This window comes from Marmota monax, unplaced genomic scaffold (assembly GCF_021218885.2).
Source record: "Marmota monax isolate L192 unplaced genomic scaffold, Marmota_monax_Labrador192_F-V1.1 WCK01_AAM20220418_F8-fsc00020, whole genome shotgun sequence".
In the NCBI taxonomy this organism is placed as follows: domain Eukaryota; kingdom Metazoa; phylum Chordata; class Mammalia; order Rodentia; family Sciuridae; genus Marmota; species Marmota monax.
Window position 1 is genome coordinate 4,870,767 of NW_026692912.1, and position 17,666 is coordinate 4,888,432.

Sequence of the window (17,666 nt, forward strand, 5' to 3'; positions counted from 1 at the left end):
GTCTATGCCCCTTACCCCAGGTTCATCTCCATGTTTTGATGGTGGCAAGATGGCGATCATCATGGCACATGTAAGGTGATGAAGTGACCTTGGAGCACACCCCTCCCTGTACAGAACCCACCCAGAATTCATAATTGGGCTGCTGGGGACACAGAGAATATGGGGGAACTGAAAAGTAGAACTTGGAAGGTTCTAAACGTAGGAGATGATGCCAAAGGAAAGAACAGGGTCCCAGGAGATACCTGGTGATGCCACACTGGCGATTTCTAAAAGTATCCTGCCTTCTCTATAGGGGAGGAAGAAGAATGTTTGCACAGTGCAGATTTCTTGTACCAAGAAAAAAATGATCTCAAAGCCCACTAACTGTGATAGGAGAGCTCTTCAAACTTCTGAAATTCACAGAGGATGGACTCTGAACCACTGGAATGAAATTGCAAATCTATTTTTTTCTCTGCCCATTTACTTTCAGAACATTCTAACTCTTCAGTGTTCTCTAGCAGGTACCATCAATGTGCCTGTTGGGAGCCGTGGTCCTCAGATTTGAGTGGGGCCCATGTCAGCTGGAAGGCTCATTACACCCAGTTGGGGCCCTTCCCCTGAATCTCTGATTCAGTGGGTCTGAAGAGCAGCCCAAGAATTTTCAACAGAGTTCCCTGGAGATGCTGCTCCCACTGGCCCAGAGAACTCATTTTGGGAATCAATGGTCCAGAGTGATTCTCAAGACATGAATAAGTGTGGTCCTACCCCTTAATGTTTGAAAACTAGAGGGTGAAGTTGGAGATGTGGCTTGGTGGTACAGTTGCTTTCCTAGCATGCCCGAGGCCCTGGGTTCAATCCCTAACAACACACACACACACACACACGCCTGGGAAACAGATTCTTGCCGCAGGTGCATATGGTTCTGGGTGTTCGCGCTGTTTGTGGGAGCTTTGTGCGCTTGCCCAGCACATCAGTTCACCACTTTGTGGGTTTTGGTTAAGCACCACTTCAACTCCGATTATCTGGTGAGGCCCTCTGACAGGGGCTAGGCAGATTAATAGGAAAGAAAACAAAATTTACATCTGTTCGGAGTTTAATTTCAGGTCCCGATCAAGGGATTCATTTGATCATCAGAAATTTTGATGGTGCACAGTGATGACAAAAGTGTAAATTTGGACTTAACATAAGGAGTCGATAGCAAGTTAAGAGGCCGAGCACCGAGATCTCATGCCTCTTTGTTTAACTTTGGCTCGTGTCTTTCACAATCACCAGGTGAAGTATGTTTTCTTTCATTACCGGGTTTTGTGGTCAGCAAGAAGGCCTCAGGGCAGCTACCCCTTTTACCCTGTCCATTGTGTAAGTTAGGAACTGCCTGGCGGGCCAACTAAGCAGTGACAACAATAGCCCAAGCAAATAGTGACCTTTGTTTTTGAGAATGGTAGAACTGGAAATCATCTCTTGATTAGGCCATTAGGATCAGTGGTGCATCATCTGACCACAAATCTCCACCTGTGAGAAGGCGTCTGCGAATCTGCCATCACCTATCTCCTATATAAACCACCCCTGCAAGATGGTTCCTTAGGTAAAAGAATCCCTGACATCTTCCACTTAGCTTAACTTAATAAAATTCTTTCCTTCCCATCGCTGTGCCTCTTGACTGATTGGCATTCATGGTGCAGCAAGCATACTGAGCTCGTGCAAAGAAACAGCTGGTTTGAATGGCCCAGATATTCTCAAATTTCCTCTCACTATTGGACCCATAAAAATATATATTATTCCAGACATAGAGGAATCCATGTGCTTTTACTAAAAGCCAGAGAGGTTTCAGAACCCTTTAGTGGAGGGTCACAATGTTCCAGGAACTTGCAAGGAGATATGTAGGAAGGAGCTTCTCAAGATGAAGGTGAAGGCTACAGAAGCATCTTCACCCATAGGGGAAAGTTGCCGTTCCTCAATTTTCAGTTGACTTCAAGATGCCCATCTGTGCCTGCAAGTATGAAATATGGCCACAAGGTGGCAGTGCTCCCTCAGGTAAAACAGCTTCCATGGTCATGGGCCCTCCTTGGGGGTTCAAGGACGAGTTTCACTTTCCACTAGACAGGAATCCATGGAGATGTATACAGAGTCCCTCAAACACTGCAGCAAAACTACCCTGTGTACAATCCTACCTGTTGCTTTGTGCAAAGTAACCTGTTGTCAAATGTGGCACTTCACTGACATTTCAATGGAAAGCTGACCATTGTGGCCAGATGGCAGGGGACACCTGCATGTTTCTACCAATAATAGCTCTCAGTGTTTAAGGGCACTTGGCGTGGATTATTTAGTTCAACTCTTAGAACATTTCTTTGAGGTTCGGGCTGTTAGTATCCTCTCCTCATTAAATGAAGAGACTCCTGCTCAGAGAATTCGAATAATTTGCTCCAGGTGACGGAGCCAGTGATGACAGGAGGATTCAAAGCCAGACACCTGAGCCCAAGCCTGTGCTCTGCCTTCCCACACTTTCCTTCTCATCTAGTCGATTCAATAGGAAACTCTCCTCCAATCCTGGGCCTGCAGTGCCTTCTCCCAGCACCCAAAGGGCAGATGGTACTATTTTTTTTTTAAAGAGAGAGAGAGAGAGAGAGAGAGAGATTTTTTAATATTTATTTTTTTTTAGTTTTTGGCGGACACAACATCTTTGTTTGTATGTGGTGCTGAGGATCGAACCCGGGCCGCATGCATGCCAGGTGAGCGCGCTACCGCTTGAGCTACATCCCCAGCCCCCCAGATGGTACTATTGATAGATGGAAATGGGCCATGTACATTGAATGACTGAGGCATGAGGATGCAGGTGGGAGGGCCACTGTGCCTGCAAAAATCAGCCACCATCCCCAAGAACCAATGCCCTAAAATTCTGGCTCTTTCCAGTTGCTTCCCCAAGAGTATATCAGCTTGGGTCTGCCTTCTAAGGTATTGTAGATGCCTATCCAGTTATGAAAATATTCTGACCTACCACAAAAACAACCCCAACTCACCAAAATACAGTATCTGGTGTGTGTGTGCATGTGCACACACACACACACACACATACACACACTTGATGAAATTATCCCAGTTCTAAGTGCCCGTTTCTGTACTGGATAGAGTAAATCTAGATGGTCAGCAAAGAGGGACAATAAATAATTCAGTGCCTGGAAAAAGCAGAAGTTTCTCTCTCCCATTACAGTCCAAGGGTAGCACTTGAGGTCTGGGTTTTAAGCACTCACTCATTTAGAGACTTCAGCTCTCTATCTTGTTACTGCCACCCCCAAGATCTTGTTGTCATGGGCATGGCTCAATTTCCTATACCTTAGGAATTTATAAGGTCTAGTAAGCCGTGTTACAAAAAACATAAGTGACTCCATTCCCTGGGGCCCCAATGGCAGTGGTTTCCCTGCATCAATTAAGACAGTTGTTAACCTACTAAAGCTTGGGAAACCATAATTCCAGGAGTTTTGCTGCTTCCATAAAAGCTGTTAAGGAAACAACTCCAAGTAAGCCAAAGGAATAGGCTGTTAAGAGTTGATTGAGGGGGCTGGGATTGTGGCTCAGTGGCAGAGTACTTGCCTAGCACATGTGAGGCCCTGGGTTTGATCTTCAGCACCACATTCAAAAAAAAGAATAAATAAATAAAATAAAGTTATTATTTTTTTTAAAAAAGAGTTGATTGAGTTGCATGACTTCTCTCTTTGTATTTCCATACCTAGTTCACTCTTTCCTGTAGTTACAATAGCACAAACTATGGGAAGATGAATAGCTACAAGGAGAGATGGGAAGAACATAGAAGAACTATCTGATAGTCCTGGAAGGACCTTGTTATGGTTTGGATGCAAGGTGTCCCCCAAAAGCTCACGTGAGACAATGCATGAAGCTTTGGAGGAGACATGATTGGGTTACAGCCTTCACCTAATCAGTGGATTAATCCCTTATGGGATTAACTGAGGGGTAATTGGAGGCAGGTGGAGTGTGGCTGGAGGGCGTGATTCATTGGGGGTGTGGCTATGGGGTACATATTTGAATCTGGCCAGTGGAGTCTCTCTCCGCTTCCTGGTCATCATGTGAGCTGCTTCCCTCTGCTACACTCTTCCACCATGATGTTCTGCCTCACCTGAAGCCCCAAGGAATGGAACTGTCCATGGACTGAGACCTCTGAAACCGTGAGTCCCCAAATACAGTTTTTCTCCTTTACAATTGTTCTGGTTGGGTCTTTCAGTCACAGTAGCAAAAAAGCTGCAGCACCACATACAAACAAAGATGTTGTGTCTGCCGAAAAACTAAACAAACAAACAAAACTGACTAAAACAGACCTCTAGCTGAACAGGATACCCCTATATCTTAATGCAAGGATTCTGCACACTTCCTTGTTCCAACACCAATATGACGTGAATACTCACATTCCACAAATTCTGCATATCACTGGACAAGAATTGGTATGCATAAGGCAGGCTCAAAGGGACTGTGACCCCCACAAAGACAACCACACAGGTACAAATAATTGACTTTGTTCCGATACCCTTAGCCCCACTGCCTGTGTCTCACTTTTCATTGCTTCTCAAGGTCATGTAGCTCCTTGTACTCGTATTAGTTTATCTCTGAGCTGCAAGCCTTGCAGATTGACTGGATAAGATTCTTGTGGCTGATGAATATGTCTGTCATGTCGTTCAGTTCTGTTAATCTGGGCTGGTCTGGATTGACGGCATGCTTACCTCCAGACCCTCCTGGAGCTGCTGGAGGCATTAAATAAAGAGAAATGATGTTCTTTAACCATGGGTTCCTGAGTGGTTTCTGGAGGAATGTACCAGCCTACCTGTAATGTTTGGTAATAATAATTGGGTTTATGATATGCATCTGGTTTTGGTGGAGCCTGGAGCTTTTGACATTTAAAGCTGACCACTTTAAGAACCTCCCATCAGGGCTGGGGATGTGGCTCAAGCAGTAACGTGCTCGCCTGGCATGCGTGGGGCGCTGGGTTCGATCCTCAGCACCACATAAAAATAAAATAAAGATGTTGTGTCCACCGAAAACTAAAAAATAAATATTAAAATATTCTCTCTCTCTCTTAAAAAAAAAAAAGAACCTCCCATCACAAGTAAACTTTAGGTTTCTAGTATTTAGGTACTTTGCATGCACTGGTGGTTCTGAGACCTGGAAACCCATGTGGCTCGGCGATGGAAAGACAAAGAAGCCGGGGCCTGAGACCCGCAGACCCCTTTTAATGCACATCCCTCTGTTGTGACTGCTGAATTGTAAGCTTTGCTTGTAACACAGCTGTCTGAGTAGACACTACCTGAGCCCTGTGTACTTCTGATAATTAATGTGCAGTCCAAGCACATCTTCTTCACAAATCTTTACAATCTTTTTTTTTGGGGGGGGGGCAGGGTGAGGGTGAGTACCAGGGATTGAACTCGGGGACACTCAACTACTGAGCCACATCCCCAGCCCTATTCTATATTTTATTTAGAAACAGGATCTCACTGAGTTGCTTAATGCCTCACTTTTGGTGAGGCTGGCTTTGAATTCGAAATCCTCCTGTCTCGGGCTCTCCCACTGCTGGGATTACAGGGGTGCACAACTGTGCCCGGCAACCTTCACAAACTTAATGCCATCTAAATTATCTGTTTGCTATGTGAACTTGGTCCTTGGCCATCAGTCTGGTTAACTGGAGAGATTAACAGGCTGTTATGAAAGGAATGATGAGAGATGATAACTACAACCCTCTGGACTCCATAAACATTGCAAAAGAAATTTCAGGTTATCGCCCCTAGCTGTGTGCAAGATGTAAACAGCAGAAAGCTCACTCCGGGCAGACAGAAGGAAGTGAGGTCTGAGCAGGTTGAGGCATATAGGTTGTCTTGTAGCATCAGATTCTTTTTTCCAAGCTTCGTCATTGCAGACTTGAGTCAATTCTGAATCTACAGCAAGAAGAGCAAGAGTGTGGTAGGAATTTGCTCAAGGGGTTCAGAGGAAACCATAATATCCTAGGAACTCATTTTAAATGAGTCCTGGGTTTCAGAGGAGTGAGTGAGACATAGTCATGGTCCAGCTCTCAGAGGAGGAAGGCAGATGTAGAAAGGGACAAGCACCCAGGACAGGGCCATGTGGATGAGAAAGGAACTGGAGTTTCACCCCCACATGCAAGGAGCTGCAGATGGTTATAGGCAGCCACGGGAGCAGAGAGGCATCATCCCATGTCAAGGAGGACCCATCTGGGAAACACAAAATGCCAGCACTCAGCACCTTCCCAGTCCATTTCATGATAATATGGCTCAAATAAGTTCCTGCCTTATATCGCCCACTCCCAATTTGGCTGAAGAAGACAAAGTTGTGATCTTCCATTATGAACTGAATATTTGCACACATAACACCCAGCTTCATAAGCTGAGGCCTAATCTCCAATCTGGTGGTTTCAGGCGGGTCATTGAGGCAGTGACTAGGTCTTAAGGATGCGCCCCCCCCCCCCATGAATGAGATTAATGCTCTTATAAGAGATCCAAAGAGATCCCTTGCACCCTCCACCACGTGGGGACACTACACGCAGTCAGCCCTCTATGAACCAGGAAGCAGGCATCCACCCGACATCAAATTTACCACTGAATTAGTCTTGGATTTCCAGGTTCCCAAATGGTACAAAATAAATTTTGTTGTTGATGAGCCCCCCCAGTTGAAGGTACTTAATTATGGCAACCTGAACTAAGACCTACCCCATGAGTTCTGCCTTTTCCGTGTATTCAAACGTCCTTGCTCACCCTCAAGAACAAAGTGCATGACTTTCCATGTTTCTGTCCCATTCATCCCAGACAGAATCTGGCATGCAGGAGCTACTTGGTGTTCAGGAAAGGCACAAAGTCTCTCTACATAGATTCTGCCTGCTCTTCGCCACCACCCCAAGCAGGTACACATAAAGCAAATGCACCTGGGGCTTCACAGTCACAGGCCCAGGGACTTCTAGAGCAAAGGGAAGGATGCGCAGTACCTTTCCTATGGAGGCTGTCAGGGCATGACTTTTCTTCCCTGTCACCTCCCTTTCCTCTTCAGTCTAGGCTATTAGGACTGCTTCTTCTTCATATGTGTGTGCGTATGTATACATATATATTTTGTTTATGTGTTGCTAAGGATCAAAGCCAGGGCCTCACATGTGCTAGCACCATGTAAAAATAAATAAAATAAAATAAAGGTATTGGTCCATTTTAAACTAAAAAAAAAAAAAAAAGTTAAAAATAATAAGTTAAGGTCGGTCTTTCATTCCCTGTTTGTTTCCTTCTACCTGTCCTCATTTCTTCTCTCCTGCCTCCGAAGGCCCACTCATTATCCTCTCGCTGAATGACTGCTCAGCCACTAGACTTGGCACAAGAGAATGGGGAGACTTTGGAGGGGAAAACCACGGTGTGGGACGGTTGGGAAGAGAAGGTGCAGAAATTGCCTGCTGCCTGTGACCACTGGTCCGGTTGGGTCAGCAGAGGTAGGTGGAAGAATCCAGGCAAAGGTCAAGAACGGAGCTTCAGTGCAGCCGAGGTGGGGAGGCGGCTGGATCTGGCCTAACCTTTCTCCCCACGGACTCCCAGGGCCACGGAGTTGCTGGGGGCTGAGTCCCTCGATAGCAGGAGCCTGTTGTCGCCGCCACGGGTCCGCATTTAGCCTGCAGAGGAAGAGCGAGGCCCGTGTAACCAGCCAAGGAAAAAGACCGTGACCACAGGCAGTCACATAAAGGACGTGCCCACTCCCTACCTGTGCCCCCAAGTGGCGCCATCGCGAGAGGAAAAGCGCGGGCTAGTGAGCTGGAAGACCACGCCCCTCCCTTAAAGGTACAAATCGAGACTGTTCTGGGCGGGGTACTTGGGAGCATATAGATAGAATCTGACTTGACTATGAGGTGGACTTTTAAATTCAGGCAGTTTCAAATCTTAAGAACTGGAACGAACAGCTTTAATAACGGAGTGACTCAAAAGTTAGGAACTCAGCCTGCGACAGCATGGGGGAGCCTGGCCCCTAGCGGGGGAGGAGAGGTTGCACGGGGTGGGTTGCTCTGCCCATCTCCCCGCAGCCCCAGGGCATGTTATCCTCTAGGGCTCTTGGAGGTAACTCAAGTTCAGTGTCTACAACAGCAAGGAGGAGACTGGATGCATGCCTCCGAGTTTGCCTGGTGCCACGCAAGTTGAAGGTGTGGCAGCCACCTGGGGGAGCCTTCTCTGGGAACTAGGAGGCTGGGGCCCTCTAAGCAAGTCACCTGCCTGGTCCAGGATTTAGGGCACCAGGTGAGCTGGTTCTCTACCTTAGGAAAGCCGCCTTGGGCTAACACTGTGCAGAGGGTGGAGAGAGCTCTGACCAGCACAGGAAAGAAAATCAGAGGCCTGGGTTATGTGCCTGCCAAGCTAGTAACCTGAGCCCTTGCCCCAGCAGGTTTGACAGCTCAGGAGTTGGTAGGGGGTAAGTGTAAGTGTGTGTGTATGTGACTGACAAGCAGATCATTCTGGTCTAATGCTCTTGGCAGGAGCAGCCTTGTGGGAAAGGATTGAAAGAACACAAACATGAGCCCTTCCCCCAATCTCCTCTCCCTTCAAGCTCTGCCACCGGAATACCCAATCCTCTGCCCACATTGCTTAGGGATGAGCCTGTTCCCCAGGAAAGGGAAAGGCAAAGGCACCCTCAGGCCAGCCTTGGTGGCAGTCCCTCAAGTCTGACCCGATCTTTCTGACGATTTGTCCTGCCCTTGGATGCAGAGGTTCATCCAACAGCATCACCTCTGGGACCCTGGCATCTCAAACCCCTGCTCAAGAAAACACAGCTGCAGGCTGAAGGATGGGGCTGTAGAAAAAGGGGATTCGTGGTGGGTTTTCAGTTAGGAAAGTGTCTGGCACTAATTCTTGCCTCTTGAGTTCTGAAGGTTCACACCTCCTGGCTCTCCTTTCTCCCTGGTCACTCTTTCTCAATTTCCCTCATTGTCTCCTCCTTTCCTCCCATTTCTTCTAAGTAAGGGTTAGGGATTTTTCTCCTAAGCAAAATGGGAGTTTGCGTGACTCATTCCAGACCATTCTCTCTGTACAGTCTGTGCAGGGGACTCCTCCTTTCTCATTCTCTGAAGTATCTCTACATACTAATGACTCTTAAACTCATGATCTCTAGCCCCAAACTCTAGTCTTCTATATCCACCTGACTACTCTAGACCTTTGTTTCTCATGAACACCTCAAACTCGATATCCTTTAAACTGAACTTGTACATGTCCTCTAGTAAATCCTACTGATTCTAGTCCCAAAATATATATCAAATGTTTTTACCTTTTCTCCATCTCTTCTACTTCCTCCCTCACCTAAACCAACAGTATCCCTCCCACTAAACTGGCCCTGCCCACTTCTTTCCTGACACTGTCTCTTAAATTGACCCTCAATTCATTGTTACTACAACAACCTGAGTGATCTGGTTAAACTACTAATCAAATCATTTTAGTTAAACCTCTCAATGGCTGCTTATTGTATTCAGAATGAAATCTAATACTGTGGATGCCTATGAGGCCCTTAGCAACCTGGCCTGTTATCAGCCTGGCCCTTAGCAATCTACCTGTGTTAGCCTGTAATGCTGCTCAGCCATGTTTCTATTTCTTCTCTCCTTCTAGGCACATGGGATGACCATACTTCCTCTTACAGACATGACTGTTTAGGACAGTGAAGTGTGAGCAAAAGTGGTTTGAGAGCCAGTATATGACTTTTATGCACTTTCTCCTTCTGCTATGCTGATTAGGGAAACCATTGATATGGTGGTGCCAGAAAAGTAGAGATACAATGTGGAAATGTGCTGATAACACTGTACATGGAGAAAAGCTGCCCTGGAAGTTTGCCTACTGCATATAGTAGACTTTTCATAAGTGAAAAATATGTTTATATTGTGAGATTTGGGGTTGCTTGTTACTGAAGCAAAACATAGCCTGTCTTGATTGATACATTGCCTTAGCATCTGTTCCTGCCCTTGTTTACTGTACTAGAATCACACTAGCCTTCTTTCAGCTCTTCAAACAAAGCAGGATCTTTTGTCCTTCAGGGTCATTACACATCCTGTTCTTTCTCCTTAGAATGATCTTACTTCTACTAGTTGTTCCACTTTTACTCCTAACCGAGAATTCATTAAAGAAAAAATAATCAAATCCTGAAAGAATCTATAAATAAAGGGGAATAGAGAGATTGGTGCCATTGAGCAGGAGGGTAAGAATGGACATGGTTTTGTGCCGCAGTCTGGCTGGACACAAAATAACCGAGCCACCACATAGCCTTGTAGATTCCAACAGCAACTCTTTATTCCCGAACTCTCACCGACACTCTCCCACACTTTTCGTGAACCCACTGCCTCCACTCAGCTCCGCGCACCACTTCTCTCAGAACCCCGCGAGAACTCAAAGGAACTCCAAAGGAGCGGGCGCCTGAGGTGGCAGGATACGCCCTAATCCCAGCAGGATCCACTCTAAACCTGGAGCCACCCTAATCTCTGAGCAGGGTCACCTTTCAACCCAAAATGCCATGTGTCATTCCTACTTGGCTATGGCTCTCAGCAGTTTTGATTTTCTAACGCATTCATTTGAACATTTACCAAACACCCTCTCCATGTGCTGGAGCAATAAGAAAAAATGAGGCATTGTTCTTGACCTAAAGGAGCTCATAGACTTCTATGAGCTAGGACATCCCAAAACTATAGGAAGAATGGGGGAGGAGACACAGGAAATCAATGCTAATTGTCACGAATGCTGAAGAAGTAAAAGAGAAGAAAAATTTTAAAGAAGTCATTGAATTTGGGCAGAAGCTCATGGCTAAAGATCTTCAGAACAGAAGCAGTCTGCAGGAGGTTGATGGCTGAGAGAGAAGTGAAGAGGGAGATGTAATGAACTTAAAATAATAATCACTGCCTCTTATTGAGAATGCCAGGAACTTTTGCACACATTATTTTCTTTCTTTCTTTTTTGGGGGGTACCGGGGATTGAACTCGGAGGCACTTGACCACTGAGCCACATCTCCAGCCCTATTTTGAATTTGTTTAGAGACAGGGTCTCACTGAGTTGCTTAGCACCTTGCTTAAGCTGAGGCTGGCTTTGAACTCACGATTCTCCTGCCTCAGCTTCCCGAGCCACTGGGATTACAGGCGTGTGCCATCATGCCCAGCTGAACACATTATTTTCAATATTTCAAAAGTGGGCATTTTCTCTCTTATTTTTACAGAAACTGAAACTGAGAGATTTAAGTGGTCCAAATCCTACATCAAGAGCAGCTGGATTAAAACCCAGGTGTGCTGACTCCACATCCATGAAGTCTCCATCATCCTGTATGCAGGACGGAGGTGTCCTGCACGTACTGCCAGATCTGCAGGAGCCTTTGGAACAATGAGGAGAGAAAGAAATGAAAAAAAAAAAAAAAAAAAAAAAACTCAGAGAGGTTGCCTGTGAAACCCTTTAAAAAACAAAAGCAAAGAACAAAGTTTTTTGGTTTTGGTTCTTAAAAGAATGCTTCCTGGGCTGGGGCTGTAGCTTAGTGGTAGAGCACTTGCCTGGCATGTGTGAGGCACTGAGTTCTATCCTCAGCACCACATAGAAATGAAGAAATAAAATGGGGCATTCTGTCCATCTACAACTACAAAAAAATTTTAAAACGAAAGAATGTTTCCTTCATTTTCATTAGAGTATAAGAAACAACTGTATCTTACTAATTGTCCATGAAAGGAATCACAATGAATCCTCAAATGGGAGTACATTTCTGGACAGGGGTGTCCGAGCAGATGCATAGAGAGGGAATCTGAGATAAAAGAGAAAGGCACCTTAGGAGTGTTTAAATGTCATTGCTAAAGTTAAACAGTGACCATTCACATCACCCACAGCACCTACTTGACTCTTAGGTTTAAAAACACGAATTGGATCTAAGGAAGGACACGAGGGATCCAAGTTAGGCTAAAAATGGGGCAGACTGTGGAAAAATTTTCCAAGAAAGAGTATTTTTTTTTTTTGCTTTTTTCTTGGTCTTCTATCACTATATATTTTCAATGATTGGAAGTTTTTAATATGCCGTTAATTTGTAAGGAGAGAAGAGAGAAAGATGAAAGGAAAAAAGGAAGAGAGGAAAGGATGGAAGGAGCTTAGTCTGTGACGAGGCTGGCATGTCTCAGTGACAGGTGACAGATGGCCACCTTTCCTGTGGACCCCTTAAACATACAAAATAGTCAGTTTGGCCCTGATCTGACCCTGTTTACTCAGGGTGACCATGTCCTATGGGAGGCTACAAATGAAATTGTGTGGTTGCTATAAATGGGTGTAATGACTTCTAAGTGACACAGCCCCCAAGATATAGCAGCCAGGAAAAGATTCTGAACGCTCAGACTCGTACTATTCACAATATATTGAGGGAGGACTCAGAAAATATTGAAAACAAGATTGTCTATGCCCCTTGAGCCCTGGGCAATACTCAGGTACTCCATTGGCTAAAGTCCCCACTCTGTTTCAGAATTCTCCTCTTTCAGGGTGTCCTACTGGATCCTCCAAAGAATGGACATCCAGGGCTCCATAGTGAACTCTTCTTACAGAAGCAGATGCTTGATCCGACAGTACTATCTGATCCTAAATGGTGAGCAATCTGACCTCTTGGTGTTTTGAAGGTCAAGATCATTCATGTTCCCAGTATTCATTTCCCACAGTTCTTACATTTGGGATAGTCCAGCTGTTGCTGGGAGCTAGAGACTCTGCCTTGCTGGCTTTTTGATGAGACAGATCTGTGTGGCTCAGCAGAAAACTTCAGGTTGGGCCATATAAGCCCAGGTTCCGGGCAGCTTCAGAAATCCTGGGTGTTTTCCTCCGGGGAAATGGATAGTAAGCAGGTCTGCCAGACCTGTGGGAGTCCTTTATGGAAGGAAGAAACTGAATGTTGGTTTTTAAGCTGGGTCCCACGATCTTTGTTAGGGAACCGCCCACCTGACATTGACCCTGGGCTGTCTCTGGGAGTTTGGTTCCTGGCAGAGTCGGGTGACGGTTTTCAAACAAGTGTGAGTCTCCTTCTGGACGGAGCCTTTGGTCTGATCCTACAGGCTGGCCCTTGGGCTTCACTTGACTGGTTTCATGGTGGAAGGTTTGAACTAAGCGATGCATCTCTAGATGCGTGTGCCATGGAGACTCAGGAGTCTGAAGACCGCCTCGGTCGACTTCTTCCAGAACCCCCTCCACCTTACAATCTGCCTCTTCCAGGGATAGGGAGCTCCTTGCCTCCTTGTTAATCCAAACAGGGCTGATCATGGATTCAGCAGAATTATGCGTGTGTCCTCCTGAGAAAAGAAGGTGTCAGCAGCGTCATCAAAGGACGATACACAGGCAGCTCTCTCATTTAGGGGGCTCAGAGCTTTCAGGATAAAGAAAGGCCATACCCAGAATGTCCAGTGCATGTGTGCAGATACACAGAGACACACATGGTCCCACTTGCTCAGGCACACATGTACCCCCCACCCAAGGCACACATACTCACATACAATTACATTGTTATTCAATAAATAGTCATTGAGGACTGAATATGTGCCAGGCCTCATTTTTTCTAGGTCCCAGGAATATAGCAGGGGACATTGAGACAAAAACCCACACCTTCATCTGGATTTGTCCTTGAAAAGCAGAAAGACAATAAGCAAATTAATTATGGAAAAATTCAAGCATAGTGGAGGGTTAAAAGTGAAGGGTGTGAGCTCTGGGAAGAGATGGGAATCAGCATTTGAGGTCAGAAAAATAGTAGGAGCAAGAGATAACACATACGCTGCTGTAATTTGGCTTTGGAGTGTCCTCCAAATGTCCCTGTGTTAGAGGGTTGGCTCCCAACCTGGGGTGCTATCGGAAGATGGTGGAATCTTTAAAAGGTGAAGCAATTTTAAAGGAAGGAAGTTGGGCCATTGAGCTGCCCTTGAAGGGACTACTGGGGCAACAGCTTCTTTCTCTCTTTTGGTTTACCGGCTACCATTAAGTGAGTAACCTTTTCCACCACACACTTCCATCATGATGTACTATATTGCCACAAGTCCAAAGCAATGACTATGGATTGAAACCTATGAAACTGTGAGCTAAAATAAGTCTTTCCTCCTTTTAAGTTGATTTTCTCAGGCATTTTTGTCATAGTAGCAGCACACTGACTCACACACTCACATGCATGTAGATACATATACACTCTCCATGGGAAAAGTTTGTTTCTATTTATTTTTTTATTTTTTACAGTGCTAGGGATCAAATCCAGGGCCTTGTACTTGATAGACAAGTACTCTACCACTGAGGTACAACCCAGTCCTTTTTATTTTGAGTCAGAGTCTCACTAAGTTGCCCAGGCTGGCCTGGAACTTGTGATCCTCCTGCCTTAGCATCCCAAGTAGCTGGTATTACAGGTGTGTACCACCATGTCTGATAGAAATTTATGGGGTTTGTATCTTTCCTGAGATTCTGATAATGAGTTTACAGAGGAAGGAGGAGCCATGTTCTGAAGTACCTCCTTGTAGAGAACTGGCCATTGTCCTTCTCCTAGACTACAGACACTGTTTTGGGAAGACATCTGAGCAGCTTTGCTTTTCCAAACTGGTTTCAGAGGTGAGGATGCAGTCTGATGTCTCCCTTCTTTCTCAGGAATATTACTATTACTTTTTTTGGGTGGAGGCAGTTACTAGGGATTGAACCCAGGGGCACTTAAACACTGAGCCACATCCCCAGCCTGTTTTTGTATTTTATTTACAGACAGGGTCTCAGTGAGTTGCTTAGAGCCTTGATAAATTGCTGAGGCTGGCTTTGAACTCCTGATCCTCCTGCCTTATCCTCCTGAGCTGCTGGGATTACAGGCATGTGCCACCCCACCTGGCCACTATTACTCCCCCCCCCCAACACACACACACCATTTTGTTGAAAATGGTAATTCCTTGTGAACTCTCTCTGGCCACGGGGATTGAAGGGATGGCAGAAAGGCATTTTCTTATAGAAAGCTAGTCAGTGACTGGTCTGGGGGTCCTCTGAGATGTCAGTTAAGTTTTCTTGAGTGTCCTGGCCCCTCTTACCTTAAAGAGGCCCCAAAGATGACAAAGTACACAGCAAGAGTGGGGAGGAGATTGTGTTGGAGGAAGAAAATCAGAAGGAAACCCTTGAGCCCCGATTCTAGGAGTCCCAAAGAAATGGAAGGAACAGAAGATCAAAGGCGTCCATCTCTATAGAAGCCACAGTCCTGCCTACAGAATTCTATTTAGAGACAGGGTCTCACTGAGTTGCTTAGTGCCTCACCACTGCTGAGGCTGGCTTTGAACTCACAACCTCCTGCCTCAGCCCCCCTGAGCCTCTGGGATTACAGGCATGTGCCACAGCAGCTGCACTATATTCTTAAAGTGACAAGCACGAAAACCTTTACAGATATTCTGAAGCCTATGTGCTTATGGGAGAACAAGGAAGGACAGGGATATAATGGGAGAAGCTAGGAACTGGTCTCCAGCAGGAAAGGGCCCACGGTAGACAGGCAGGTCTTCAGAGGAGGACCTGCTGAACTGTCCGTCCCAGCCTGCAGTCCAAAGTGGACAAAGGAGAGAATGTAGCATAGCCAAACCCCTGGACTTGACCCCAGAGCAGAACCTTTGTTGCAATTTCCCCCATACTTTGGAAATAGTGCTGCTTCTGCTCTGTCCAAGCAAAAAAGAATTAAGGCAATTGAAGAGCATAGAACGATTTCATACCATTTTTGTTCTTTAAATCTGTTTTGTTTTGTTTGGATCTGCAGGGGAGTGGGAATGGCAAACTTGGGCTCTGCTCTAAGACCTCATGCATGACCTCCACTTCATTATATAGCACGCTACCTGTCACAATTATATAAAGATTGTAGCACCACAAACTGCTACAAGTGTCCTGAGAGACCCTGACCTGCCTGGGGGACCTGAGTGCTCTTTGCATTAACCTGCCATGAAGTATCACATGGTCGTGTTGGAAAAGGAAGTGTTGTTACCAAGTGCAGGAGAAAGGACCAGCAGGGAGGGTGGGCTGGGGATGGTGGATTCTATGGGAAATGACAAGTATGAGGTGTTTTTAATATTTTTGAATCATGCCCTTAAGAAATTGGATTTGTGAGTCTGAATTGCAGGTGTGTTAAACACGGTTTTCATTGCACGTGGGTGTAATTTTGTAAATGTCTGCTGAATGCCTGAAGGTATACTCCTGAGAGTGCGATAAGGCATTAGAATTTTGCAGCTTATGCCCTGCTGAGGTGGGGCCTTTGGCTGTGCCAGTTCCATCCAGATGGATCCCACTGGTTGGCAACAGCCCGAGTAATGAGATCTAGGCTCCTTCCATTCAGAGGTGCCCTATTTGTCTCCCAAAGCTTTCCTTTGGTGGCCTTTTGCAGAGCCTTCTTTTGAAGGGCACTTCCTGCCCTGGACAATGAGGTCCCTCTGGGCCCTGATTCCATCTTAGGCTGACTTGACAAAAGGCAGACCACTCCAGCTTTGTTTTGTTCTCCTTTCTTTCTCCCCACTGAACTGAACTAATACCTGCAGAAACTCTGAGGGTGTGACTTTGACCTTTCAGAGGCTCTTCCCTCCTCCCTTGGCCTGTTCCACTCTGTTGGAGGATGAAGGGCTGGGATTTGTCAACCATTTACTTTCTGAGCCTCTGTGTCCTTAACTTCATCCTGGAATGAAATCTGAGTTCCTAAAGGGGCTGGGGGTCTCCCCATGAGGAGGGGGCTTTGTGCCTGATCATACTGCCCTGGCTGCTGTTTGAGGCTAGATGAGCCTGGGGTGCTTCATGGACCCCGAGTCCTGTACTTCCTCTGGCCCAGGATTGTGGGAATACCATGTTTTCTTTCTCCAGAGCCAGTTTCTTGGGTCTGCAGTTGGTGCCTCTGTTAAATCCAGGCAGGAAGCAGAGTGTCTGTCACCCCAGCTGGCTGAGCAAGGGGGCAAACCTGGTTCACCAGGCTGACCAGTCTAGCAAGCTCAGTACCCAGGTGCACAGGCCAGGAACTGCTCTACTGGTCAGATGCCTGGCTGAGGCCCTTGGCTTACTTGGGCTGGGGGAAGATGGTGTGGAGCTGTCCTGCCCAGGTCTCCCCTGATCTGGGTCTGACTGGACCAGCAGCAACTCTGCTGTTCTCCAGCAAGAGCCTGGCAGAGCAGGGCCCTGCCCTCCATTTTGCCCACAGATAAGTCCTCCTCCCCCAGCATTTGCCCAGCTTTACCTTTGGGGAGCACCAGGAGGTGGATCTGGGTCCTCTGCTGCCTCTTCAGGCCTTCATACTGGGCTCGCAGGAGCTGGATGCTGATGGGGGGTCCTTGCCCCGGGGCCTGAGTGCAGGAGGAGCCTTCAGCCATGAAGCAGGACCCCGGGTGCCCAAAGCCGGGCAGGGCAGGCCACGGGCAGGCCAATCCCTTCATCCGGATCCGGGAGAAAAACAAACACTGAGGGGTGAGGCAGGGGGAAGGGGAGGGGGAGAGAGGGAGGGGGATAGGCAGAGGGGGGCGGTGGGTGCAAAGGGAGGGTGGAGAGCAGAGCAGGAAGTGAGGAGAAAAGGTGGAAGGAGAAAGGGGAGGAGAGAAATGAAGGGCAGGGAAAGGTGGGGGGAAACTGAAGGGAGGGGAGAAGGAGGGAGGTTGGAGGTGGGAAGCAAGAGGAGAAAGAGAAGTCCTAGGGAGAAGGAAGATTTGGAGAGGGGAAAGGAAA

The 17,666-nt window shown here is 46.7% G+C and overlaps 1 protein-coding gene across 1 annotated transcript; it reads right to left on the reverse strand.

Moving 5' to 3' along the window:
* Positions 1-10,261: 10,261 nt before the first annotated feature.
* On the reverse strand, positions 10,262-17,403 carry CUNH9orf152 (chromosome unknown C9orf152 homolog). The gene is made up of 2 exons (XM_046451841.2): positions 17,185-17,403; positions 10,262-13,276 (listed from the first exon to the last, which is right to left on the reverse strand). Exons 1-2 carry the CDS (start codon positions 17,378-17,380, stop codon positions 12,753-12,755), a joined length of 720 nt encoding a protein of 239 aa, XP_046307797.1. The 5' UTR covers positions 17,381-17,403; the 3' UTR covers positions 10,262-12,752.
* Positions 17,404-17,666: the final 263 nt, after the last annotated feature.

Bases quoted from the DNA above. Each gene is read 5' to 3' on its own strand.
- CUNH9orf152 (XM_046451841.2), bottom strand. From the start codon at position 17,380: ATGAAGGGATTGGCCTGCCCGTGGCCTGCCCTGCCCGGCTTTGGGCAC. The intron at 13,277-17,184 runs GTAAAGCTGGGC...TTCTTTTCTCAG, and splicing joins CCTCCTGGTGCTCCCCAAAG to GAGGACACACGCATAATTCT.